The sequence below is a fragment of the Lathamus discolor genome, chromosome 4 (genome assembly GCF_037157495.1).
Source record: "Lathamus discolor isolate bLatDis1 chromosome 4, bLatDis1.hap1, whole genome shotgun sequence".
Taxonomy (NCBI): Eukaryota; Metazoa; Chordata; class Aves; order Psittaciformes; family Psittacidae; genus Lathamus; species Lathamus discolor.
Genome location: NC_088887.1, coordinates 8,651,567 through 8,679,052, shown reverse-complemented (window position 1 = coordinate 8,679,052; position 27,486 = coordinate 8,651,567). Strand labels below are relative to the sequence as shown.

The window sequence follows — 27,486 nt, the reverse complement described above, 5'->3', positions numbered from 1 at the left end:
TTTAGCTTGCCTAAAAAGTAGATTGAGAAGTGACATTATAGTGCTTAAATACCAGTCCAGGGGAAAAAGCCCCACTGTGCTTTAGGGCTCTCTGAATCCATGGGATGGATGTATCCAGAACTAGTTACTGGAAACCAAAGCCAAACAGATCCAAAGGAGAAACTGGGCTTAAATATTTCAACAGTGAGAACACAAAGCCTGCAGTAGGCTACCAATGGAAGGGATTCTCTGTGTCCCAGTGCCTCAGAATCAAACTAATGCAATTTGTCAACACATACTTCAAATTATACATTAGTTCTTGGGGCTCAGTACAGGATAAACAGATGAAATGTCACCTGTGAAATGCAGAAGCCAAATCAGGCAGCTTCTTCCGGCCAAACCTATTGATCTAGCAAACAACCATTTGCAGCCAACCCTGGTGACTAAATGCAGAGAAAAAGGTTTCTGCCACAGGCTCCAGAGGTGCAGAGCACAGAACTCCTCGCTTTCCTTGTGTGAAGTGAGGCTGCCCAAAGGCAGGCTGCCCGCTCGGGACACACAGCAGCAAGATGCTTGTGCAGTGGTCTGGTGCAGGGGGAAGGAACACACGTCACAGGGGCAGGCTGCTCGCAGCAGCACCTTCCAGGAGCCTTTTACACCAATTTATTTCTATACAGATGGTTAAAAAAAAGCCCCTATTGGTTGTTCATACAGAAGTCTGGGATTCTGTAGGCTTTGGGTGGGCGATCGATTTTAAATCCCAACAACACATGCTTTTTTTCCCTTGCTTTCTCATTCTCTTCCGAGTCAGCCTCCATGATCCAAAGGAACTAATAAGTGACACACAAGACTAATAGTCATGTGGACCAGTTATATATCAAAAAAAAAAAGGGGGGGGGGGAGGGAGAAGAATTGAAGATGAAGAGAAAGGGAAAAACAAATGAAGATTGAAAATAAAAATTCATCAGGATAATGCGTTTTATAAACACAGAGATAGAAACAGTTACAGCAAGGACAGAGCGGGCCAGGGGTGGGGAATAGATATTTATATATATATATATATATATATAAATTCAAGGGGCCTTCAGTTTATTCTTGTTGGCTCCCCCTTCTCATTAGATTGGTCTTTCTGTGGGGATCTTCATCCCCTTCTCTCCACTGTCCACCTTTTGGGGATTCTCTCCCATGACCAGGGTCCAGAAGAGGCCACCACTGCCATGTGAGTCCAGCCCGTGTTGGCAAGAGGGAGCCTGGGAGAGCGCTCCGCTGGGAGGTGAGCAGGAGAAGCTAGCCTTTCCCTGCCTCCTGCCGGCTCCTTGAAAAGACTGGGCTATTCCTCCTCCTCCTCCTTCCCTTTGGGACCTGGGGCCAGGACAGGGGTACGAGAGTCAGAACTGCTGTCGTTCTGCCTTTCAGGAAAGGGAGTAGAGAGACGGGTGATGATTATTTTGGCAGTCTCTTACCCTCCCTCCAGTTGCTTTTTGGTTTGTTGTTGATGCCTGCAGGCTTTTGTGAGGGAGGGTGTGGGGAAGCAGGCAGGAGGGAGAGGAGGAGGAGTACAAGCTGCTAGGACATCATCCACAACGGGCAGGAAGAGCAATGAGCAGGAATCCACATTCCTACGGGACCTTGGCCACCATACTGCTCGGACAGCTGGGAGAGAGAGGCAGCAGCCAGTGCAGACAGACTCCTCTCTATTGCTCTCCACCACGGGAGGAGAAAGAGTGCAATACTCCACAGCCCTCGGGCAGCGTAGGCATGGTCCAGCCCAGAGAACATGCCTCACCTCTCCCCCACACTGGTCTCACCTTCCTCTGGGGAGAAGGTTTCTCCCATCCAGTCCTTGGGGCAGGACGAGCAACCCCTCCTCCCTTTCACAAGCAGGAGGGACAGGAATGGATATTTCTCTCTTAGACACTCAAGGAAATCCTCAAAGAACGCCATCCAGCTATGAACCCTTCCACATTCTTCTGTGGCCTGCTGAAAACATGTGTCCGAGCCCCTGTACATACAAGGACCCTCTCTCCATCCCATTCACCATGCATGTCTCAACAGGCACCCCCCCTTCATACACATCCTACAGTGAGAGAGAAGGCAAAACAGGGGCCTTTCTTTGGGTTTGAAAGGAGGGGCTTTTGCATGAGGAAGTGATCCCAGCACAGGAAAGGGGCTCTTGCACAAGGAAGCATCCTCCTACCAGGCAGGCTGTTGCACAGAAGGAGCACCCCCTTGAGACAGACTGTTGTTCAAGGGGGTGCCATGAACAGGGTTACACGGCCAGAAACGGCTGTTGCAGGAGGAGAGGCCGGAGACTGTTGCACGAGGAGGGCCGCTGCACAAGCAGTGCCCCTGGGCGCAGGCTATGCACAAGAGGCTTTCTGCTCCCTGGGTTGAGGTCTCTCTAGGAGCTGGAGAGGTGCTCCACTTGGATGGCGCTGGTGCTGACAGTGAGGCAGATGTCCTTGTGATGCTCTGAAGTCTTGTAAGGAGTCAGGTCAAAGGAGCACTGGGGGGGAGGGTTGGGTTGGTTAGTGTCTCCAGAAGGGCCCCCTGCTGCCCCCCCACCCTGTGGCTGGAAGTGCTGCTGCTGCTGAGAGGCTTGGGCTTGCGCCTGAACCACCTGCTGCTGTGGGTCAGGGATGTTGTGTTTCCGCATGTGCTTCATCAGGTACGTCTCCTGCAATGGGAAGAATGGTGGTCACAGGAGGGGAGGGCATTTACGAAAGCCAAACCCAATGGGAAGGCACATGACAGCCCAGGTGGCTGCTCCTGTTGGATGTGGAGGAGCTAGGGAAGGACGCTGGGAAGTGCATTCACTCCTGCTACTCCCCAGAACAGCAAACACTCACCGAGGTGTAGGCCCGGCTGCAGATGGAGCAAGTGTAGACCTTGGCGTGTTTCACCGTGTGCGTAGCCAGGTGTACCTCCAATGAGGCAGCATCCGTGTATGCACGGTGGCAGTTGTGGCACTTGAAAGGTTTGTCTTTGTTGTGCTGCCGTCTGTGGGACTGGGGACCAGCAGTAGGGTGGAAGAAAGAGGAAGCAAGTGTTAGTACTGAAGAAGGTTTTACCTCCAATACCCTCTTCCAGCCAGGCTCCAAGCTCCCTAGGTCTCCTGCCTGGCTCCTACTGCAGGGAGCAGAGCTTCTCCCTCCAGCCCACATCTTCCCCAGATGCCCTTTTTTCTCAGTCATATTAGGCATTTGAAGAGCAGAGTCTCCCAACTCCCCACAGCCCTCATCTTCTCAGCCTCCCCTCCCCAACTTTCTCAGCCTGTTCCTTTTCTCTTCTGCCTCACTACACATTTGCTCCCAGCATCTGTCACTGCCCTTTAGGGTAGGATCTGCTTTAATTGCTCACAGTTTACAGCTCTTTGCCATTTGGCACATGCTACAATTCCCCTCCTCCAGGATACTGCAACAAGACACTCCACCTCTGCTTCCCTAAATCCCTCAATGTCCTCCATTTCATTTGTAAAACAAACAGTAAACCCAATCAGATACCCAGATTTTATTCAGAATGACATTTAGCAAAAGTCTTGCCCCAGCTAAGTTAGAAAACTCCGCAGAACAGATGGGAGGAACTTTACCAAGGTCTCACTGCCTTCAAGTCAAGTTTACAACTTTACAGGATGTGAGTGTTTATGTGACTTCTTTGGGTCACCAGTGCTACAAAAGCCGGGAATCTCTCCCCTGCTTAGGGCTTCAAGAGCTTTTCTGTATTCTTACACTCCTCCCAACTGCCCCCATTTCTCCATCCACTCTACCACAGGCAAGTAGCCTCCCCTACCACCTGACAGCTACCCTTGCCACCCGCACTGGTGAGCAGGACAAGTCCAGCCCCTTACCTGCAGGTTGGAAAGCTGGGTAAAAGCCTTTTCACACCCAGGGTGAGCACATTTGTAGGGCCGGTCCCCTGTGTGGATACTGTTGAGAAGGAAGAGCGCAAAAGGGAGGCAGTGAGCGGGCAGGTAAGGCAGACTGCCAGGGCCTGCTGCTATGATCAAATCTCAGTCACTCAGGAAAGCAGGGAATCATAGAATAGTTAGGGTTGGAAAGGACCTTAAGATCATCTAGTTCCAACAATGGGATCATGTTGCCTCCAAATGCTGTTCTGTCTGGACAAAGAGAGCTCTGCACAGCTCCTGTGTCCAGCTAGAAGTTAGAGAAGACAAGCAGTCAAGCAGATTTCACACAATGACTAGGACTGAGGAGCAAAAGCTTACGAATGCCTGGCGAGCTTGGCATTATGTGCCACCTGAAAATAGGCTGGGAAAGGGTCTGGAGGTCCAGGCTCCCTGCTCCAAGCTCAGGAGGCCCATATGGCCAAGAAGAGTCTGTTCTCTTGTTTCTGCAAGGCCAAGACAGCAGCTCTGTAACAGACACTCCAATGCTTTTCCCTTTACATTATCAAGCTGAGATCACCTACAGCGTTCATCTGTCCCTGTCCCCCTGCAATGCCAGGAGAAGCTTCCACACACTCAGTCCAACCCCCGTGGTGCCAGGCTGGGATGCCCTATAGCCAATGCCTCTCTTCTCTATGGCTCTCTCTCTCTGTGCCCCCCGCGGTGCAAGACCAAGGATCCCCGGGGCCAGCATGTGCCCACCTCTGCCCTGACGTGGTCAGTGTCTCCTGCGCAGCCTCCACTCCGTCCACTCTGGGGGGGGTCACCTCCTTGCGAGGGCGCAGCCGGCCGCGTTCCCCGCCCGCCCCCCGCATGCTTGGCGCGCGTGCTCCACTGGTGCATGCCGGCAGCGCGGGGGGGCCAGGGCCAGGCCCCCAGCCTCCTCTGGCCCTTACCGTGTGTGCTGCTGCAGGTGGGAGAGCTGGCGGAAGGCCTTCTGGCAGTAGCGGCAGGTGTAGGGCTTGGCCCCCGAGTGGATGCGGAGGTGCTGGGCCAGGTAGGATGTGTTGGCGAAGCTCTTGGAGCAGTGAGGACACTTGTGCGGCTTGACAATCGCTGTGTGGAGCTTGGAGTGGATCCTGCCGAAGAGGAGGAGGAGCAGCAGCAGTTGGACATGACCACCATCTGGCTAGTGCTGATGGAATGAGGGCATAAAGGGGGTGGGACAGCACCACTCTATCTGCTACATGGAGGAACTCCAAACACGGCATGAGCTCGCTCGGTTTCAAACCATGCTCCTCTTGGATTCAAGAGACCATGGTCTGTCTGCACCGGGGGAGGATCCAGAGAGAGGAACTATAGAGTTTGGACTGAGGGGCATTGGCAGAGCTGTGTGTGGGAAGCCTACAGCTGTAATAGCAGGGGGGCTGCAAGCCTGGACTGAGACATTTGGCAGAACTATGCTGGGGTGACAGAGAACAGTCCTCTTACACCCACTCTCACTTTGACACAACCAGCCCTACCCTCTATCAGAAAGCATCACTCCATTGCAGATGCCCCTTAGGGTGAACAGTGTTAACCTCTGTGCGTACCCAGCCCCTCACAGCAAGTGACAAGTCTCACATGTCCGATACCACTACTGCCCTTTTGTTGTGTACGAGACCTGACCAGCCTGTGGAAAACAAGCTTGGTCTCCCCAGGCAGTTGCCCACTGAGGGTGCTCACAGCATGCTGGGATGACGGCAACATGCAGTGTGGAGGGCCCCCAGCCTCCTCTGGCCCTTACCGTGTGTGCTGCTGCAGGTGGGAGAGCTGGCGGAAGGCCTTCTGGCAGTAGCTGCACGTGTAGGGCTTTGCCCCTGAGTGGATGCGAATGTGCTGGGCCAGGTAGGAGCTGTTGGCGAAGCTCTTGGAGCAGTGAGGACACTTGTGAGGCTTTGTCTCCGTGTGGGACTTGGAGTGGATCTGCATCTCCGACTTGGAGTAGAAGGTCAGCGAACACATCCGGCACCTGGGACCGGGGTGAGGGGAAGAGACAGTGTCACATGGGGGTGAGCCCCACTATCTATCAACTCTAACTGGACAGGGTCTTCCACACTGAGTGACAGGATGCTTTCTTGCTATATGTGGCTCTGGGGAGGTTTCACCCAGGACACTGTGCTTGGCTGCAAGTACTCCAGTCCCAGGGGGACAGACTTAGGCTAGGAACTGGCAGAAGAAACCAAACAATACCTTGCAGCCAGACAAGTAAAGGTCTTAGAAGAATCAAAGAGTTTAATTTATTAGACCTACAAAGGAGACAGGGCAGCACTTTGGAAATTTTCCAACAGCAGTCTGAAGGGGACAGAATAATAATTCCCAGACAAAAATCACTTTTTGTTCATCTATGATTTATTTCAGTCAAAAAAAGGTTGGAAAACCTGGAAATCCCAGGTAAAGGTTCATTTTCATCATAAAAATTAACTCCATGTACTGCAAAGTCTGCAAAAGCAGTTATGACCAAATCCACTTAACTCTGCTCCCATTTTTGGAGAAGACACGTGAATATTTAGAACACAAAATGCTGACACTAACAACAGTGCTGCTTTCCTAGTGGGTCTCACAAAGATACTCTGGATATCAAATGTGGTATTTCACTGGTCTAATGGGCTTTCATAATTTCAACCTTACTGATGTGATGCAAAATGTTTTGTCTAGGAGTTTAGATCCATCTGTTCCCATAATGATCAGAAGTGTATTTGGTAACACACAGACTCTTTGAACAGGAAGAAGCAGTTGGCATCTATCTGCTATGGCTGCTGCTGTTAAAAACTGTTCCTCCATCATTACACCACGCTGTTAAGAGAAGCTTGCACTGTTTTACAATTCAAGACAGTAAAAGCTTTTGTGTTTGATAATATAACAGAGAGATAGCAGCAGTAGCCAAGTTACTGGACTTTTTCTTACCCCCTTCCTCCCCACCACCCATATGTGTGCCAACCAATGGGCAGTTAAAGGTTTCTCTGAACTTAGTTTTTCCATTTGCAGACTTTTCAATTAAACAAGACAAAACTGAACCTGCACTTGGAACTTCCAGGGCCACAACTAAGAGTCTGGCTAACATGAATACAACCTTCACAGCAGGTTGACTTGAGTTTTTGTCTGGGAATTTCCTCAGGCTTTCAAGTGTTTACGAAACTGCTCAATGACAGAAGTCCCTGCAGGTATTACAAGCCACAGAGAATTATCCTGCTCTTCCCCATATCCATCTCCTCCCAGAAGGATACTTCATTATATCTGCTATTGTGATGATTTACACTGGAGGCAGAAGCTTTAGGAAGTGTGCAGTCTGATTAGCATGTGTAATGTAGGCAGTATTTATCCAGCACCTACTTTTAACTTCCACAGGCCCTTCTAAGCCACAGCTTGATTTTAAGCCATTTAGGTAGAAGCCATGCCTTCCTAGCAAGCACTCTACCACACACTTGCCATAACACTTTCTTCCCATCCATCACTGTTCTTTTACATTCATTATAATCTCTAAGAGTTGTTCTCATGTTTCCTACCTTCATCTTTCTCTTAATCCGCTTTCAATGGCAAACCCTAACAGAACACGCAAGCTAAATGCATCCTTATTTAGATCCCACCTCACACACACAACAATCGTTTCTGGAATCAGCAAGAAGCAATTTGGCTGTTTAGGTCTATGTGAGATGCAAGGAGTAAAAAGGAACACCAGAATCATAAGGAGCTATCTTTAAACACTTGTGCAGTTTGTTCCAGACTTTCTGACATGTTTAAAGCTAGACTTGAATACAGCATATGCATTTTGCAGTTATCAAGTCGTACTTACAGGGTGAGGGTTGTATCCTTGAAAGCAGCAACGTTAGATAGAACTTTGAGGTGAATACTGAACTGAAAAACACATCTGAGTGCCCAAGTCCAGTTCCCTGCTAATGCAAGCAATTACAGCATAACCCCATCCATGACTTTTATCAAGCTCCTCAGCAGATTCTTGCTTCAGTTACTCTCAGTTGAACTCTGTTCCACAATATCAGTCCTCTGATAAGGAAACATTCAATTAAGACCAAGCTTCCAGTGGGACGCTGTGCTAACATGGCTAACCATACTAAATAAACCAAAGGGGAATAGCAGGGATGTTGTTGTAAACAGGACTAGTGTGACTATTCTTGCGACAATGTGTCTAATTCTGAAATCTACCTAAGTGGACAAGTATTGAAAAACTCAAGACAAATGCAGCAAACTTGAAGAATGCTGGCATGTGGAAAATCGACTTCACAGTGAAGATTCACTGAGCCCAGCCTATCTAGGTTTGGAGAAAAGCTTGAAAGATAGCGCGGTCAATATCCGTATAAATCTATGCAGGGAGAAAAATATCAATTACTAAGGGCTTGTTTTATGAGCCAAGAAAGATATAATGAGAAACAATAACTGACACTAGAAGCTAAAAAATCCAAGAGGAAACAGGATCTTTCCAACCATGAGAATAATGCACCTTTGGAACAATGCTCAGAGGCTATAGTATGGTCTTAATCGCTTGGCCCCTACAATCAGTAGTTTGAAAATCCAACGACCTTTCTGAGAGAAATACCTTTCTGAATGTTTTGCTGTAGTTTAAATACAATGCTGGGCACTTATCTCTTCTGCACTGCACACATGGCTATATTTTAAGCAGCCTATTCTGGTCTGAAATATTCATGAACTTTACTATGTCATCAAAACTAAGTAGTCCCATGCATGAAACCTGTAGTGCCATAAAGCCATCTACTTTATGGTCCATAACTTCTTGTGCATCCCTTCCTTTACTTATTTGCTTTGTCAGGTATCTGCCTTCAGGTCAGAAACTCCCCAAAATTAATGAAGAGAAATAGACTGAATGTCCTTTTCCATTTTCAGAATAAAAGGATAAAGAAGGTAGTTCAAAACCTCTCCTGCTCTTGCACAAAAAAGGAAGATAAATCTACCTGTTAGCAAAAACACCCTCCCCCAACTCCCCAAACCTGAACTCCTCTCGGCTGAATTCAGCCGCTACTGACATTCTAGTACTGTTTTTCAAACAACATTTAACAAGAAAATCTTGCAAGGACTCGTTTTCCCATCATCTAATTAGCATCAGCCCTGAGAGGGCAAGAACCGTTATGTAGCATTAACAAATTCATGAGCCTTATAAGTTAAAAAAAGCCTTGGAATACAGCAGAAAGCTGCATTTCAGAGTTCCATATTGTGTGGTATCAGGCATTTTCAAGGGAACAAATGATCCATTTAATTAAGGGCTTCGCATTCTGCCTCAGACAACATCAAATATTAAAGGGGAAGACGCAATCAGCCCTCTAGTGGGCAAATATGGATTCAAAAAATGTTAAATCCATACAGATAATGACAACATTGCGGCTGACACTAAGCAGCATTTTGCTATTCTACTACAGTGAAATCCTCCTGGCTGGGAAGAGGAGAAGTTGGGAGTGCTCCTTGCTAAGCATGAGCAAAACGCTATATGAAGTAATTGATTTTTTCCCCTCTGTTTAATATCCATTTTTAATCTTTTCTCCTCACTGTGCCTCTGAACTACCACTACTGTCACTGTATTCTTTCTGAGAGCAACTAACAGAAACGACTGCAGCGTTCCCATCGACAGTGGGATACAACATCCCTACACCTGCTAGTTATGGCTCTGCAAATTCAGACAGCCTAGGAGAACATAGTCTTAATAACACAGAGGTTCATATAAATAGTTAATTTAGTACCCAGCCATATGCCAGAGATCAAAAGTAACCCCTTCCAATGTTGATAATCCTTCCTTTTTATAGGGAATCTGCAGGGAAATAAAGCGAGATATTCAGAGAATGTTCATGTTAGACAGAAACACCCTCCAAAAATCATGAAATGCCAGTAAAAGGTGGATGTACAATTCTAATTCTGCTCCCATATGAAAGTCATCGTGATGACTCATAAACAAAATGATGCTTATAGCAACTAGACTACAATTCTGTGGCCCACAATGCCATATTTTTTTCCACTTTTCATGGAATGTTCCGCTTCATTCATCAGATGCTGTTATGAGATAAAACACCATCTGAAATACCAACTCATAGTAAAATTTGCCCAAAGTGGATTAACAGCATTCTTCAATCAAGTGCTTAATGAATCAGTATCACAGTTGTGAAAACTACATAGGCTTTTACATGGCTTTGAGAATTCAAATTCCTAGTATCTAGTGAGATTAGTCTTAGAAGTTAATTGAGCCCCTGCTCCTTCTCTTAGGCTATAAATACAAGTTTGTATTTGTATTCTTTTAACTCACAAGTTAAAAAAAAAAAAAAGAAACAAATCAGGAAGGTCTGAATTTAAACTAGATGATAAGAGTAATTTTAGGCTGTAGAAGTCAGCAGTTCATTTAGCAAGGAAAGAAATGTACTACCTTTGCAATGCAGAGTTAATGAAGTAACTGATGCAAGCAGAGCATAATAATGGATGCACAGTTCATGACAAATGCTATTTTAACCCTCACATTCCCTGATTTATTTTGCTTAAAGCTTAAGTTAGACATTTTCTTGCTAGTATTTTCAAAGAGGCAGGGGTAGAGGAGACGGAACTACACACAGCTAGAAAAATTGGGCAAGACCTAAATAAAGCCAGTGAGCACGAAGACGCCAAATGCAAGCACCTGAATTATACCTCTGCTTCCACACTTCTCCACCCAGCATCAACTCCTATTCAGAAGTTAACATGTGCTTCCTTTTACCATTTTACACTAATGGCATGTATACTGTCAAATCTATCAGCTATGCTCAGAGATCTTAGTCAACCTGCTTCTGCAGTCCTTCAGTTGCTTGGTGGCTTGCTAAGGCTACAGAAAAGCATACTTTCCTGGCAAGGCAGCAAGTGTTTTTACATGCTCTCACCATACAGTACTTTTCCAGTTCTCAGATTTGAGGGCATTCCTGTGTTTTGTCCATTTGTTCAAATGATCTTAAAAATACCAGACCCAGAATGCTATGGTATTTCAGCATGCCTCACAAGTTGCCTGTCTTCTTTTAATGACTCCATCTATGCTTTTAACAGATGCATTTACCCTCTTCTGTCACAGTCTTGCTCTGCGAGCTCGCATGATGTCACCGCATTCCTAAAAGTCTTTCACAGTCATTGCTTTCCAGGATAGCGTTTCTCCATATTCCTTACCTTTATATCAAAGACATTCAATTGCCTCCAACAGGCCACTTCTGTCTGACACTGCACTGTGTCCAAACACCTAGGCCTCCATCCCTGACTGCTGGAGAAGTCACAAAGCATTATCCAAAAGGCTAATGCCTTCCATTGGTCTGTATTAAAATACATTTTGCTTGAATAGTTCCAGTTTAGCAACCACATAGCGCTTCCACATTCTTTTAAAGCTATCCACCAGCGTTGCTTCCATCTGTAAATTATCAGCCATGACTTTCTGTTGACCTCCAAATCATTGAACAACATCAAGCCTAAACCCTTGTCTACCAATTTTAGACATCAGTCACCATTAGCATAAAAGACTAATGAAACAATAAAACACAATAAGGCGTTTCCTAGTAGAGTGATAACATGCAAAAGCTCAACCTAAAAGAATACAAAAGGCCCATAAGAAAGCACTAGCAAATTTGGAAATGCCAGAATTAAGGTCACCTATGGCACCATAATTCGGCTCCGCAATGCAGATGCATTCTAATACAGCCTTATTGACTGTTCCCACAGAACTGCATCCTTACTGTGTTGCACATGTATTTAACAAGCAAGCATTCAGGTTCCTTAATCTCCACTGTGTACAGCCTCAAGCCTCGTACACCACATGCAATTCCAACCTCATGAAGCAGAATTACTTATCTGTTGTAACCACCACAGAAGTATCAGTGCTCCATAAGCACTCACCTACCCCCACAATGTCCCTGGGATTGACGGAAGGCAGGAATGAAACACAGACATACCCACTAATTCTGAGTGGCCAAACTGATACCTCTGACCACTTTCTTTCCTTTAAAGCAAAATTCGCATTATATACATTCAAATCACAGCTTCTATAGATTTCTATGCTACAGCTATGAGATGCAATGCTTCTGCGAAGCAAAATAGGGTCTGATGTAACAGATGACTGTTCAACAATATTTGAGGAGAGATCAATGTTTCAGGAACACCCAATGTTAATTATTTCAGGATAACTGTGGCCATTTTTAGCCTGTGGCAAATGCTAATCCACTGAAGACTAGACCCAACTCATATTTGCACACGCTTCAAGGCAAGATTATCTGCAGGCCTGAACCACATGGCTGTAGGATACCACAGCACATCTGCAGCAGAGGCAAGCAGAATCTACAGTTCTTCAGACCAGCAGTCCAATAAATGCCCTCCCCGAAATCATCCTCATCAATTCTGCAACCCCATGGTAAAGGTTTGTGGGTTGATTTTTTTTAAACAAACCACTCATTTCAGGTTCTCTGAGTAAATACACAAGACTGACAGGCCTTCATGTGCACGCTAACTATGATCACACCATCAAGGATGGTATTAAGTACCTTGACTCAGTAGGACCAAATGAAGGTGTGATCGGATGTGTGACAAGAGTTTTGAAGTTTTCCGTCCCAGTTGAAACTGCAATGGTCTCCCTCATTCCATTGCACACACTCATTCCATTGACATGTGCTAAAATTAAAACTCATGACTGCAGAACCTTTGCTGTTAATTCCTTCTGCTTGGCACCATGATGAACTGAGAGTGTGTGCACACACACAGCCACAACATCCTAGCAAAAGGGAGAGAACTTACCGTAACACAAGCTTTTACCTCATTGTACTCTGAGGCATGTGGTCAGTCTTAATTCTAACATTTTCTAACCTCCAAGCACAGCATGCATATACAAAACAAAGCATATGTGTGCAAACTGCATGTGTGTATATGGATGTGCATATGCACCTGTGCTCCTTAAAGCCAATTTCAACCAAATCTGGGAAAGGGGTAATGATCTTAGAGTCACCACAAGTCTCATAAAAACATACAGATGAGGAAAGAAGAGAGACCCTCTTGGAGCCCCCTGCTGAGGGAAAGGCTAGTAAGCTCACCCTTGATTAGACATCAGAGAATCCACACAGGAGAGAGCCGCTGGAAACCAGGCTTCATTAGTTCCGCTGCTCACGGAACTACTTGTTAAAAAAAGCAAACAGAAATTCCAACATGTGGCATCGTACTGACACCCACGTTGGTCATCAGCAATCTTAAGATCCACTGCACAGACCTCTGCCACTGCAGCTAGGATGATAAATAATAGCAACGGGAGTTTGTCACCTTTCGCTAGCCTTAAGAGGGGGATGAGGTTCTTTGCCAGAGGAGGTCACATTCTTGTGCTGACATCAGAGACACGGCAAAATTTGGGTTTAATATTTCTAGGCTTTGGAGGGAATGTGGTCAAACTTTCTGCTTGATACTTCAAACTTAATTCCCCCTTTGCCCTTAGCCTTCCAGCCTGTTGCAATCCCTTCTCCCTCCTGCACTGACACCCAGGCCCAAACTCTTCACCCACATGCGCCACTCTCTTCATCCTCTACTGCAGTAGCTCTTGCCTATTTCATTCCCTTAATTACCTAACATGTCTCCTCTGCCCCATGCTTCTATTTGTCTGTCCATATCCCATACTCTTGCCCCCATCTGTTTTGCCAATTCTAGGTATCTCCTCACTTTTCAGCCCCTAGCAGATCTGGTTCTCTCTTCCATCACTCTTGGCCCTTCCTAGCTTATCTTTGTGTCGTCCCTCCCTTGCAAATAAGGCTCCCCATCACATGCTCTGCTCCATTCCCTACTTTGTAGGCTCTTATCTTTTCTCCCTCCTTCCTTCTGATTCCCATCTCTGCTCTACTCAGTTTCCAGACTTCTGGACTCAATCAGCTCCAGTGTTATCTCAGTCTCGTCCCTACTACATCTGAACCAAGCAGTGTCTTCTCCCACCTTGCCTTTGTGCCCACTGGTGGGGGAGGTTACTGTCAACACTGGGCGCAAAAGACTCTGTTCTGAAGGAGAAGGAGAAGCACCTGTGACTGAACGAAAGGCATGCTTGGCCCTTCAGCACTAGTCTAGATGATGCTTATTGCTGCATCGAGAGTATACATGCAGTTCAGCCTCATACAGAAGCTGAGAGAGTTTAGAGTGTATTTATCTCTTCTGTAGAGACAGATAGTCTGGTCAGTGCCTGGAGTTATACAAGCCTCAAGAAATGTCAAGGAGGATACAATCTTTGCATACTTCAACTGCCACACCATAAAGCATCGCAGAACACACTTAACAGATACTTTCCAAGCTTACAACTTGGCCAAATTTGACCACATTTCACAGATATATGTGGCTTACAAAAGCCACAGCACCAGATTTCAAATCTATTCATAACTATGGGAAGTTCAGCAAACAGCAATGCTAAATCCTGTACAGGGCAGAAAAAACAGGCTTCAAATGAGATATGTATGAGAACATGCTCACCTGCTGTATTCAAACCACTCGCTCCCCTTCTGTGCCTAATTTCCTCATAAACCAGGCCTCCATCCAGCTTCTTCACCTTCTACAGCTCAGCTCTGCTTCTTGCTAGGACTTCTGTACACTTTTGTACCCTATACTCATCTCAGAAGCTTCCTATGATCCTCAGCTGCTTACTGTCTCCCACACCCCCTGCTGTTCCCACAACCTAGTGAAAGTAGGGAAATGCAGAACCAGGGGTGGGGAACACAGCTTGTTGGTTACAATGAGATGGCAAAGCCCTTCTCAAGCCTACAACCTTTCTGTGGGTGTCCTAGAGTCTAAAGCACAGTTCACAAAACTATTCCAGACTATAAGCTGGTATTCATCCTAGTCTTTACAACCTCAATACTGGAACCAAGCAATGCATAAAGACAGCTCTCTTCCTCTTGCGAAGAAGAAACTACTTAAGAGAACAGCTTGTCAGAGAGAGAGAACTGGTGATCTGGACCAAAAAGGCTGAACCACTTCATCAGCCTTGAAGTCCACTGTTCACACCACACCACAAACTTCTAAAAGTGCACAGGAACAGACACCACAACAGTACCAAGAACAATACCACTGTTTCCAGGACCTACACTTGCTCTCTCTTCCTCAGCATCTTTTAAAGTACTGAGGAGAAGCCACGTGCTTCTCACTGCCAACATCTTACCAGAAAGGCTCTTGATGCCGGGCTCATTTTCCACAGAAAAAGTGAAGTATACAAAGACGTCAGAGAAGATTAAGAAAGAGCTGACAATGAATCCAGAACACAGCTAAAGTGACATTATTTATGAAGGAAAACACTTCCCAGGATTGGATTAGATGCTGTCCCCTGGAGGTGCAAAGCATTCTTTTAATAGCATAAAGCAAAACACTGAGGACTCTGCTAGACTAATCCCAAGGCTAGATGTCCATGATCTGCAAGCACCACCACTGGTAAGGCAAAAGCTTTGCACCTTTTCTTACAAGAAACCTGGTCACAAAGATTCTTGCACTACTTTCACAGCAGACTACTGATTCACTTCTAGAGATGATACAGAGGCAAAACAGCTGCCATTCACAGGAGCAGGAATGTGTACGTTCAGTAGAGAATAGGATGGGCTGCGATATGTGTATCACCTCTGTGCTCCAATTCCTTCCAAGTCTGCCTTCCTGTGCTGCCCATCAAGACCCTGCTCTGTCTTCACCAACACACTAGGAGTCAGGAATTATGGCAACCAAGCACTTGCTCAGGCACTCAGGACAGGAGAGTTCACAGAGCTCAAAAAGAAATTTACAAGCAACAAATAATTAAATTTGACAAAATAATCTTGGCTTTAGCAATTGGGTATTAAAAAAAAAACCCAATTCATATTGTTCGATGTAGTACAACTCCTTCAGGCATCTGACTAGCTTGTCCTCAGCGCATCATCATAGGAATCAGTGAAATCATACAATGCAGATGTATAAATACCACAAGCAACTCCTCCTCCAGCCTGAGAAGGAAGCAGGAGTAGATAAACCTCACCCAGCCTTAATTTAGCTCGGATATGCCTGCATACTGTAGTAACGGGAACTGCCCAAATCATCCTCTAGAATACAGCAGATACCCAGGAATCCTCAAAGTTTTAACTTGCAAGTCTATTCATACACCTATTATGGAGATATAATTCTCCTGTATTTCACAAAGGTTTTCTGTGCCACAGCTCCAAGAGGAGATAGCATCTTCCTTTATTTTTTCAACCCTCATTTTTAGTTCCCAACTTGCACATAGAAAGCATCAGCTAAAGAAGAGATCCCAAGGAGGGCAAAAGTGGTCTTCCATAAATCTCAGTTTAGCTATCTTGCACCTCAGCACTGCTCAAAGGCTTGCTGAGGATGGTGGCTGGAGAAAGAGGCAGAGGTACCCCACTCAGACTAAACATGAACACAGGAAATCTTCCTGATTACATGTTCCTACATATAAACTCATTTGTTTTTTCCCTTTTTCATGAGCTGTTACACAGATGAAGCATGTTCATAAAGTTTCTGCTGAGTCACTCCACCTGGTCTTGGGCATTTTTTTCCCCCCAAACTTACAAGTAAACAAGGAGCTATAATTAAAGCTTTGGTTCAGCTTTAATTCTAGTGTTCACTGCCAATTGTGTCCCCTGTAAATACATATTTAACAACCTAATTAGCAACCCAGACTGTAAGCAGCTTGAGTAGTGTGGAATTGTGGCTAAAGCCCAAAATAAATGGTGGGATTACAAATAGCAAGCTACCTAACACTCCCACCCCTCCTCACCATACGCTGATTATATTTTCAAAGTGGAAGAACTGGGACATTGGCTAAGAGAATAAAAAGGATGAGAAAAGCTCTGGGTTTGTACTCATTTAACTGTATTGATTTGAAAATGTAAACATTGAAAAAATGCTATAGTTAAAAATGAAACAGTGCCTGGGGTGGATGCACTGATCCTGGGTAGATGCCTTCCCATTGTTATGATTTAATTCCAGAAACTTAACTAAATCTGTATGAAAAAAGAGGGTCTAGGATGGTAAAAGGGAAACTGAAACAGGATCATGGGCACATAGCAGAGAAGTGAGAAGAGCTAGTGACCATCTTCTATTTCTGTCTGCATCTACAAAACGGCTACTACTTTGCCTCTTCCTGATCCTAATCATCCCTCACTAAACACTAAACACCCATTACTAAATGACCCATTCATGCTCCTGCTTCCCAACTAAGACATTCATTGCATTCCATCCCTAGCACTTGCCTGCTCTGTCCAGCTCCCATCTTCCCTAAAACACCTAAACTCCACATGCTCTGGTTTAAGTATTCCCCCTTGGTTAATCTCTCCCTCTTCCACCACTCACCTGTAAACTCAAGCCACATCCCTCCAAGCTCAGAAACCCAACCTCAGGGCTCAGAACTCTCCCCCCTGTTACCTGATACCTCAGGGCTCACAAACACTGTTATACCAAATTGAGAAATACACTTCTTTTTTTCCCTATTCTATTGGGAATGCTGAAATAGGAGATCACAATGCACACAGAAGCATCACAGTTCACTTCCTGCTCTGTGTGCCTCCAGTTTGTAGTCTTTACACTGGAGAGACTGGAGTCCTCATTCAGGATCACCCAGGGATGCTAGGGTCTCAGCTGCACAAGTCAGTACTGCATTCTGCAGTACACCAGCTATACTACCTGGCTGTGGCCGCAAGGATATGGTTTAACCTCCATAACATCCTGGTCATTAACTAACCTGGTAACATTAACATCTGGATAGTCAGAAAATCAAGGCTGTCCACTAAGGAGATCTTTAGTTTTGGGTCAACCCACCAGCTTGCAAACACTCTTGATTAAAAAGAAAACCTCAACACTTTCTACAGCTGAGAGATTCTCTACTCAGGGACACTATGGGGAAAAGGCAGCTCTCTGTTCTTCCCCATGTAACCTTCTGAAGGGTAAAATTCACCACCATCCCCATGCAATGCTACTGGCAAGGTTTAAACCCGCTCCCACCTGTATGTCTTGCCATCCTTGTGCTGGTCCTCATCATCCTCGTTTGACAGCACAAAGGGGTCGCTCATCTCTGGCAGCCCTGACTCCTGCAATCGTTTCTTCTTCCGGCCCCGAGGCGGTTTGGGGGCAACTCCCCCACCCCCGCCACCCCCACCACCTTCAGAGAGGGTGGTTGTCCCTTTCTTGGACAGGTCAGGAACCACCTGGAGGGCTGCCTGGGAGCCAGGGGGTAGCGCAGAGACAATCATGGGAGCTGAGATGGGAAAAGTTTGGGCAGAGGCGGCTGTGGTCACTAGGGAACCTGATGGGGAAGTTATCACCAGACCAGGACCTGCAACAAAGGAAGATGGAGGAAGTCAGTTATTACATCTCTGTTTATGTCCAACCTCATTATCTCACAGAAGCAAGCTTTATACACCTACTTTTGACTACAACAGAAACAGAAGAGTAGCTTACCCTCCCCAACACATTCCCAGTCTCCGATGCTGGAAGTCAAACTTCCACAAAGAAGGTGTCTGAGTGCCTAGAGATTCACCATGAATCATGATGAAACCATGCCAAGGCAGTCCACACCATCAGTAAGGCTAGAAATAATTTACAGCCCAAAAAGGATTCTCCACGACTCTGTCCCCCCATCCCAGAGTCTCCTTTTTATGCTGCCAGAGTCCTTGGAGTCCCCTACCTGCTGTCATGAGCCCAGCAGACTGCACTGGTACCACGGTGATGTTCTGAGTCACAGGGGCTTGGCTGTGTGGTGTCAGCTGCTCCGGCTTGGTGTCTGAGTCCATGGAGATACCAGTGGGCAGGGCCACAGAGGTGGGTACTGTCAGCAAGGCAGGGTAGTGGGGGGGAGCCAGGCTGCAGCCCTTCTCTGTGGGCAATAGCTGCTCCTTCATCTTGTTAATAAACATGGTGTTCTCAATCTAAACAGGTGAGAAGGACAGCTTTTAGCATACCCTGGCTGAGCAAGAAATGCAACAGAAATGCGCAGCACGCACGAACTTCTAACAGGAAGTGAGACCAGCAACAGAGGCTGGAAGACAAAGATCTTACCTGTCCCGAGACGGTGGGCACTGCTGGCCAGAAGTACGGGGAGGAGTTGAAATGAGATTCTTCCATCCTAGCTGGGCACAGAGGGGAAGAGGAAGGGGGAAGGGGAGAGGAATGGAGGAGAAGGAAGACAGACGGACAGACAGACAGACACACAAAAAGAACATTAAACCCAAAGAGACTCCAATATGGAACTGACTCAGTCTAATGCTGTGACAGTTCCTTAATCTCCCCTTACTTGAGCAACTTCTCCCCACTTTTGAGCTATATGCCCAAATCCAAAAATAATTTTCAAGGGAAAATGATGTCTGCTATTCCCACAGGCTTGGGTCCACCTCAAACACCTCTTGCCCAATAGTCCTCCATGCAAAAAAGGGACTGACTGCAAACCCAGAACACCTCCAGAATTCCCCGATTATCATCCACCCAAGTACATGGCATCAAAGATGAAGTCTGTGCATCTGCAACCAGGCAAATACAGCTGAAAACCATTTTTCACTGTCACAGACAGCCTGAGCCCACGAGCAGTGAAAAGTTTGGACTTTGTCTGTCCTTCCAACCCCAGCTCAACACTAAGGGCCCAGATGCAGCAAGGGGACATTAGCATTATGTTATACAGGAAGAAAGACAGGCAGAGAGAGGGAAACAGACTTGCCCAAGATAACAAACAGCCACAGCAGAACAAAAAGTCAAACTTAGGGCTCCTAACTTCCAGCTGCCCACTGCGTTGCCCACCCCAGCCCCACTCTCAAAAGAAGCCCAGAAATATTACTTAATACTCCTGACAGGCAAGATCCTCCACTCTCATCCAATTGGATGAGACGAGGCAGTGGGAAAATAACCTGACTACCCCACTCCTAAGATACCCTCTTCCCAAGTGAGAAGAGGGTATCCTCACATCACAGCTCTGTGTTGTTCATTTCCATTCCCTTCTTTGGGACAGGATTCTGTAGGATTCTGTCCTCAGTTGAGTGCCCACTGCTTCATCTCAACTCTTTATGCAGCCGGAGGACCAGTCAGACACCAAAAGTTAACCCTCTGAATACAGAAGCATAATCTCTTTCGGAGCACCTGGCTGAAGAAGCCCTTTAATCCCTAATCCTTACATTCCTCTCTGTAATAGTATTAGCAGAAAAGTTTGTTGCACTCATGAAAACGCTATTCAAAACCTAAAGAAATGAAAGAAAGAGGAATATTTCCTGAAGCAGAAGACACACCTATTCCTGAGCAAACATGGCAAAACTGGTAGGTACAATATGTATGATAAAAAGCTATGCTCAGAGAACATCTGGCAGAGCAAGCTGCTTAGAGAAAGCAACCACTGTAGGTCTCATGCAGCTACCTGCAAATTGTCCCACTTCTATTCCTGCTCTGATGTGGCAGTAGTCTAATTAATGAGTAAATATTGTTTCTGAAGGGCCCATTTCAATCATCAGATAAGCTGAGGAGCATGCCCCGAGTAGCATAAAACACTTACTTTCCAGAAGTCTATTAGGGCAGAATAAATACATGTGGAATTGCTGCGGGTGAGCCAAAATGCAAAGGTAATTTTCCTCTATGTGAAGCAGTATTCAAATGAACCAAATTACCTGATAATTTTGTTTTTATGAATTGCTCATGCAACAGCAAAGCCAAGTATTCCTGCCTCACTCACTCACTCCAAATCAACCCATAAACACACTTGAGGATGAATTATTTACCTTGCATCGGTGGCATGCAGTCAGACTGCTAGCTGCCTGCCTGAATTACTCTGGATTTACACTGCTGTGATTCAATCAGAACTTGATGGGGCAAGACTCTTACCTTCCTTCCTCTGCTTTCTTTTCTGAGCCAAATTAATTATTAAGTACACTGCCCACAGCAAGGCCCTCTGTATGTAATGCTTAATTACATGACTTTTTTCTTCCACAGGATGGGCACACATGAAGAGATAACACAATCTTGGCAATCGAGCATCTCCTGAATCAAGAGGGAGTTTTTGTTTGGAATGTCAAGTTTGGGTTTGGGGTTTTTTGTTATTGAAATAAACAAGCCCTTACTTCTTTTACTTCCATGTCAAAAACATCAAAGCAAACCTGATTCTGTAAAAACATAAAGTCTCATATAATAATCAGATGCATTTTCCAAATAAACTTCTCCAAGACTCCCCTGGATTCAACTGCAAACTTCAGGCACGAAACAAAGATGCCAATTCAAACAGAAATCTCACAACAGCTTTCTTATTTAAAGAGTACAAGGAATGAAAGGCAACTCCATTTCCAGTTTCTAAAATCCATATTAGCATACGCCAGGGCACTCAGTGACTGCCTGTATCCACTAGTCCTCTACCAGAACTTCACAAAACACCTAACTTTTGTTTGCCCAGTTTATAAAGTATGCAAGTAAAAATAAGGCTCTTATTGATTCTCAGAAGATGACTATGTTGTTTTCCTTAAAGTCTCTTAAGGATCCACTTCCCCATCCAAAAATCTTCCTGCTAGACCAGATATCAGGCCTCAAAAGTTTTGGTGTGAAGGGCTGAAGTGTGGTGAAGATATAAGAATGTGGAGGAAAAGGAGAAATGGTGTAAAGGTTGAAGCTTTCATGCAATCTCACTAGCAAGCCAGTCTTCCAAAGGGAGAGAACAAAGGTAAGATTCCTTCACCAAACAGCTGCCCCGATACCCACAGCTGTCCCTCCCCTACCCCGCCTTTAAGGCTAAAGGATGTTTTGCGAACATGCACCCCTATTTGCAGCCCCCACTTTCACGCTGCTCACACTTACTTTACCAGAACTCTGCACGTAACCCTTCCAATTGATCTATAACTACCAGACATGGGCTGGAGCTTCAACCCTGTAACACCGCACGTTCCCACTGCAGGGCCTTCATCATCCCAGCTTCCACAAACAGGCCAGAGATGGGACCTTCTTCCTATTCACCAGTCTAGTATCAGACAGATGTCAACGTACCCTCCTGATATAAACCAAAAACACCTTCTATGTACAGACCACAAATGTACATACACCAAATAAACAACCAGAGTGAACAAGAGAACTCACAAGGGACAAGGAATCTGGAGGTTAGATCTCAGAGTACTTCACAGAATCACATACTTAATGTGCTGGACTTATACTTCTTTGCAGGTCATCGCTTTAATCATAAACAGAGAGATAAAAGCACGTGCAAGTATACAGTGATGTAGAGGCTGTGTTTCTGGAAGGCACAATCAAGGCTGGACATACAGGTTTTTAGAGATTGACTTTTAATGCTTTTTTTTCTTCTTATTCTCCAGATACCTAGCTTGTATTTTCTACTGGATATGGAGTTTTCAGTTGACAAAAGGCCCCGAGTATGACACTTGGGAATGATTTACAATGTCATTTTGTGTCTGCCCAAGATCTTTGTTCAATGACAAGCAGCTTTCAGGCTTAATCACTGCAAAATACTAAGGATGCTGAAGGCCACACAGGCTGCTAGATCAAATGCAAAAATGCTTCCACAAAGCTCATAAGCACCAAAAAGCTCAAGCACCGCTACATCTTTAGAACAAGTACATCCTGATGCACACCAGGAGTACCCGAAACATGCCAAACAAGCTCTGAGCCCCGAACCCGCACACCCGAGCTAGAACAACTTTGGTGCCGTTCCCTGACACATGCATAGCCTTCACCCCGACAGAGCAAGCCTCTGTCTGCCGGTACAGGGGACTGGCAGAGGATGTTCCCTGCACCTCAGCTCTTTCCTGGCAGTCAATCACCCCTCCAGCACCCTGCAGTACAAGCCACTTCAGGCTCCCAAGGCTGGACCTGTGTCCCACCCCACCCCAACCCACCATCCCTGTCCCCCCGCAGCGCGGTCGGAAGGAGCCCCTGAGGCGGGGGTCAGTTTCTTACCCCTCTCACTCTCCCTCCTCTTGCATTTCTCCTCCTTCCAGGGCCGTCTCTGCAAACAAACCGCCAGGGTTACCGGGCCGCCCGGGACCCTGCATGACAGCGGGCGATGCAACGCCGGGCCCCCGGACCCGCCGGCCGCCTCCGGCCCCCAGAGGGGCGGCCATGGGCGGAGGAAGGCGCTCCCGACGGGGACCGGCCAGGATAGGAGAGGGGGGGGCCCAGACCCACCTCCCCCGGCGGGGCCCCGCGCACACACGGCGGAGGCGGCCGAGGACAGGGCGCGCCGCCCGGTCACCCACCGCGGCTCGGGGCGGGGCCAGCCCGGAGGGCGGCTCCCCCGGGAGCGCTCCGGACCCGCCGCCGGGACGAGGGGGCGAGCGAGCAGACAGATAGACAGACAGACAGACAGCCTTCCTCCGTTTCCGCTTCCGGATCGCCTTAGCCCCGGAAGTGCCAAAGGCCCGGTCCCCCCTGTCCCGCACACCCGCCCCCCAGCAGGTTACCGGGCACCACCCCCAGCGACGACCCCGACCCGACTCCAGCAGCGGCAGCGGCCTCCTCACCGGAAAGAGGAGCGGCGAGTCGCTTCCGGGTCAGGGGGCGGGGCACGCCTCAGCTCTTCCTGGGCACCGAGCCGAGCGGAACGGCGTCATCGGCGGCTTCGCTTCAAAAAGAGGCGGAGCGGCGGCGGCCCCCGGCAGCCGTGGGGGGAAGCGTGCACCGCCGGCTCGCCGCTGGGCCGGAAGTGGGGACCGGGGCTTTCAAGCCGGTGGGGGGGGGGGACGGGGACACAGTAGGCGGGCTGGCGCGCGCGCTTACCGGAAGCGCGGGGTGGCGGGAGCACGAGCTGTAAGAAGGGCGGAAGTGGCGGGGCGCGCGGCGGCCCCGAGCCCGGCCGCGAGACCGCTTCCGGCCGGGGCGGCCTTCCCGGCGTGACGTGCGCGGCGCGGAGGGAAAGGCCGCTCTCATTAATATTAATGAACGCTCATGAATAATTAATGTCATGCCACCGCTCCCCAGCCTCGGCCCGCTGCTCTCGCCTACCTGCGGGTGGGTGTCGCTCTGTCTCCCGGCTGGGGCAAGCGGGAGGCCGTGCCCGCGGCAGCGGCTCCGGTTCGCTCCTCCTGCCCCGCGGCCGAGAGCTGAGGGGGGGGGAGCCGGCCTGCTGTGCTGGTGTGTCTGCGGCCGGGCCCGCCGGCAGCGCAGAGCAAGAGGGAGGCTCCGGGTCCGGCCCGTCGGGATGGGGCGACTCGGTTGTTGCAGATGAGCTGACCCCAAGGCCGGTTGCCAGCACCTGGGGCGGGCCCGGCCCGCCTGCCCGTTGGTGCCTGCTGGCTCTGGCGCTTCCCCGGCCAAATGCTAAACGTGTTTGTCGTGCTAACCCAACAGAAAGGACTTGAGCGAGCTGGTTCTCTGCCAGGGCGGTAAACTGGACCTGCTCAGTCACAGAAGGGAACAGGAGAACAGGGCCGGGCACGGAGGGGAGCTGGGTAGCCTTTCCACAGCCGCAAGCCGGTGGCTCAATACTAATACACCTCAATACTAATTCGTTTTTAATTCTTCCATTTGTAACCGTTCAGAACTCGACCCCAGAGGGGGCTGCGTCTCACCCTTGTTCTCACTCGTTGAGAATTCAGTTTCACAGATTCAACCCACCTCAGTTTTGGCTGGCAGTTTCCTGCTGTCTCCCGTGCGCTGGCACTACCAGGCGTGTTGCTGTGCAGCGAGAGTTGCTGTGCCTGAAGCAGCAGGCGGACCCTGAGCCTTGGCCGTGGGGCAGGAAAAGGCAAGCGGCTGTTCCTGGAGAAGACAGGTGCCCTGCGGGATCACCACGGAGCCATGATAAACTGGAGGCACCCTACAAAATCCCCAAGCCAGGCTGGCTCTGTCTCTCTTGGACTCTTTAAGTGTAAAGAGATTTTTTAGATACCATCTACTTCATTCCATCATTTGTAGCAGGGCTAACTTTGGCACTGGACCCACCGCCTAGGTCAGGTTAGATTACCTTCCTCACCTGTGGTGCTGCTCCCTGGGCATTTGGCTGAGCTGTTTCATTGCTCAGACTTAAGAGAAATCTCCTGTTTTAATCGTTGCATGAGTTTTCTGCCAACTTGGCAAGCTGGAACAGCTTCTCTGAGCCAGCATGAGTAAGAGGGTGGGACCAGGGAGAGCACGACTGGAGCAGCCAGCGGTTAGATCGGCTCTGGTGATCGTGAAACCGCAACATCCGGAGCAGTGAGCAAAGGGAAATGTGGCTGCTGAGAGCCACAGCGCCCGCCTGTCCGCACAAGGTGCTGGGGTATTGGTCATCCCGGGCAGCACAAAACTTCCTCCTGGGAGGAGCCAGGATTAGCTCTGCGCTCTTCAGCAGGAGTCACATGAAGGCAATTGTTGATTTATTTAAATAAAAGGAGTTGGCAGCCTAATCAGTTTGGAAATTAATTTCCTTGTTAATTTGGGGGTTTTGACTTGCTCATGAATATGCACAAATGCTCATCTCTGTGTTTGTGGTGGGTTTGTTTTTTTTTCTCTCTGTGCAATTTATTTTTGTGATTGTCAGATCACCTCTGAAGGTGACATTTCCCTCCTCGTTCTGCAACGCAGCAAATGCATTCAGTTTTATGCCTTGGAAGAGGAACTCCAGCCTGGCACTGATGTCTCTTGCCTCTTCTTTGCCCCTGTAGCCTCTCAACACTCCTTCCTCTCTGTGTGCTCCCTAGAAAGCAATGAGAGTCAGTTCCAAGAAGAGGGCTGGCCTGGGCTCGGTAAGCAGGACAGCTTGTCAAGATGCCCTATGCTGGACAAGAAAAAGCGGTGCTGCCAGCTGAGGACTAAGTGCTTGATTGTTTCTTACTGTGCCTAGAGTTTTGTGCTCCCCTCCCGCCCCACACTGCCAAGCACCCTCCAGCAGCACGTGAGGCAGCATGACTAACATCTGTCAGAGACACTTGATTTCTCTTATCTCCTTAGGAGGAGGCAAAATCAGAGAAAACACGGGTGTGTGTCTGTCTCTGGAGAGTACAGCTGATCTCTTCACCTTTCCCAGCTTTCTTTTGCCTCCCTTTACTCATCCTGCCTGCCCTGCCTCCTCCTGCACACCAGGCCTCCTGGCCGCCACCACTGGTTTCTCCCAGTGAGGTGTGCCTGTGTCCCACGTGTATATATTCAGGGCTTCTGGCGTTTCATAACATCTACCAGCTGTGCTTAACAGAGGACTGCAGCGGTTATAATCACTGCTGTTGAGGGCATGAGGAGCAGTGTGGGCAGTAGGGGGGTGAAGAGGTGCCCTCCTTACCCTATGCTTGTGCACAGGGGCAAGCATGACCAGCCAAGTAGCATGATGCGTGCAGTGGAGACCCCCATAGCCAGTGGCTGCTTCTAGACTGGCTTATTTCTTCAGATAAAGTCAGCTTTGGTACAGTCTCCAGCTATACAACTTGTTCAGAGCGTGCCATCGCAGGGCTGGGAGCTGTGCAAGCCGTGGGGTTCACCCAGCAACACTGCCAGCCCAGGCTGGGAGCTGGGAAAGGGCTGACTGTGAGAAGTTTACACTTATGTATCAAGAAAATAAGCCAGCAGCAACATAAAGCAACTACAGGAGGTAACTGAGCCCTGCAGGGGGTGGGTGGTATGTGGAGGTTAGTGGGGCCTCCCTCTTGGGAGCTGGAGCATGCAAATAGCACCGCTGGGTGCCTGCTCCCTACTGAGGGCACCAGTTCCTGAGAAGCTCAGCTGAGCCCCAAGTTACTGCTCCGGTTGCTCTCACAGCCTTTGTAACAAGCTCTTCTATGCACCTCTGACCCAGGAGGGTGGCAAACACACACCTCCACGCTGGCTGCCTGTTCCACCTCCCATCCTTGATACCTCCTCCACAGTCACATCTGACTGTCACATTCCCACCTCAGCTCTTCCCTTCTTTTTCTGCTCATCTGATTTCTTCCTTTCTCTCCTTGCCCACCACCCTAACACAGGGCATCCACCCCTGGACCTTCAATAATGATTACACCCCATCCACTCATGGTGCTGTTGTATTCTCAGTGCTCGAACACCTTTTGTTTGCTGTGTGTAAACTGCACTGTTCACGGTGGCCATTCCAAAGGTAGAAGTGGCACTTTGTGTTGTGGGATGCTGCTTGGCTGGCTCCTAGAGCTGGGAGACCTGGCCTGATGTGTTCAGTAAATTGCATCTGAATTTGCTAGGAGTACCTGACCAGTAGGCAGAGATAGATGGGCTTGGAAGGTGTGATGATGTAGTGACACATGTTTTAAGGATGGAGCCTGTTCATTCTTGCCCAAACCTTCATCTGCTCATGGGACAATATTAGGTTTATCCTGAAGCTGGTATTTTAATCGTGTGAGTACATTTCTTAGCAAGGCATGTTGTCCTCACTCTTTCAGGGAACTGACATCTTTTTGGCAATTGGCTGATTAAATCCCCTGGCAGCACACAGCATTTCAGCACGTCATTCCTGCCTCTTTTTTTTCCACTGCATGGAAATAGATTGCATCTTGCTTAGTAACTTCTCTGCTTAGTGTTGTTTAAGGTTTGAGAAATACACGGTAACAGAGAGTTGTGCTGCACATGTTTGCTTGCCTGAATCATAGCATTATAGTGCACAAAGCAGAAACCACACACCTGGGATACACTTTGGAATTGGAAGTATGTGCAGCAATGATCCAATGCTTTTGCACTGAAAGAAGTAGGTCGTGCTGGAACCAGAGACATGGGGGGTCCAGGAACATGGTAACCCG

At 47.9% G+C, this 27,486-nt stretch overlaps 1 protein-coding gene across 22 annotated transcripts; it reads right to left on the bottom strand.

Annotated features, from left to right (window-relative positions):
* ZNF384 (zinc finger protein 384) lies at positions 1-24,551 on the bottom strand. Of its 22 annotated transcripts, none has more exons than XM_065676252.1 (13): positions 24,392-24,551; positions 22,736-22,784; positions 21,902-21,992; positions 21,626-21,815; positions 18,866-18,932; positions 18,495-18,735; positions 17,813-18,143; positions 12,904-12,984; positions 5,610-5,834; positions 4,780-4,962; positions 3,827-3,905; positions 2,829-2,987; positions 1-2,656 (listed from the first exon to the last, which is right to left on the bottom strand). In XM_065676252.1, the coding sequence occupies exons 4-13, from the start codon at positions 21,676-21,678 to the stop codon at positions 2,381-2,383; spliced, it is 1,695 nt and encodes a 564-aa protein (XP_065532324.1). In that variant the 5' UTR covers positions 21,679-21,815; positions 21,902-21,992; positions 22,736-22,784; positions 24,392-24,551; the 3' UTR covers positions 1-2,380. The 22 variants fall into 22 exon arrangements, with proteins under 22 accessions (XP_065532324.1, XP_065532325.1, XP_065532321.1 ...); XM_065676253.1 differs by lacking the exon at positions 24,392-24,551 and adding an exon at positions 23,780-23,795; XM_065676249.1 differs by lacking the exon at positions 24,392-24,551 and adding an exon at positions 23,299-23,513.
* Between the last annotated feature and the right edge of the window lie 2,935 nt (positions 24,552-27,486).

What these genes read in the sequence shown, in the direction of transcription:
- ZNF384 (XM_065676252.1), bottom strand. Translation starts at nt 21,678, where the DNA reads ATGTCTGGTAGTTATAGATCAATTGGAAGGGTTACGTGCAGAGTTCTG. An exon ending in ACGTGCAGAGTTCTGGTAAA is followed by an intron (nt 18,933 to 21,625) that starts GTAAGTGTGAGC and finishes GTGCCCAGCTAG; the next exon opens with GATGGAAGAATCTCATTTCA. An exon ending in TCTCTGATGTCTAATCAAGG is followed by an intron (nt 5,835 to 12,903) that starts GTGAGCTTACTA and finishes CCCCGGTCCCAG; the next exon opens with GTGCCGGATGTGTTCGCTGA.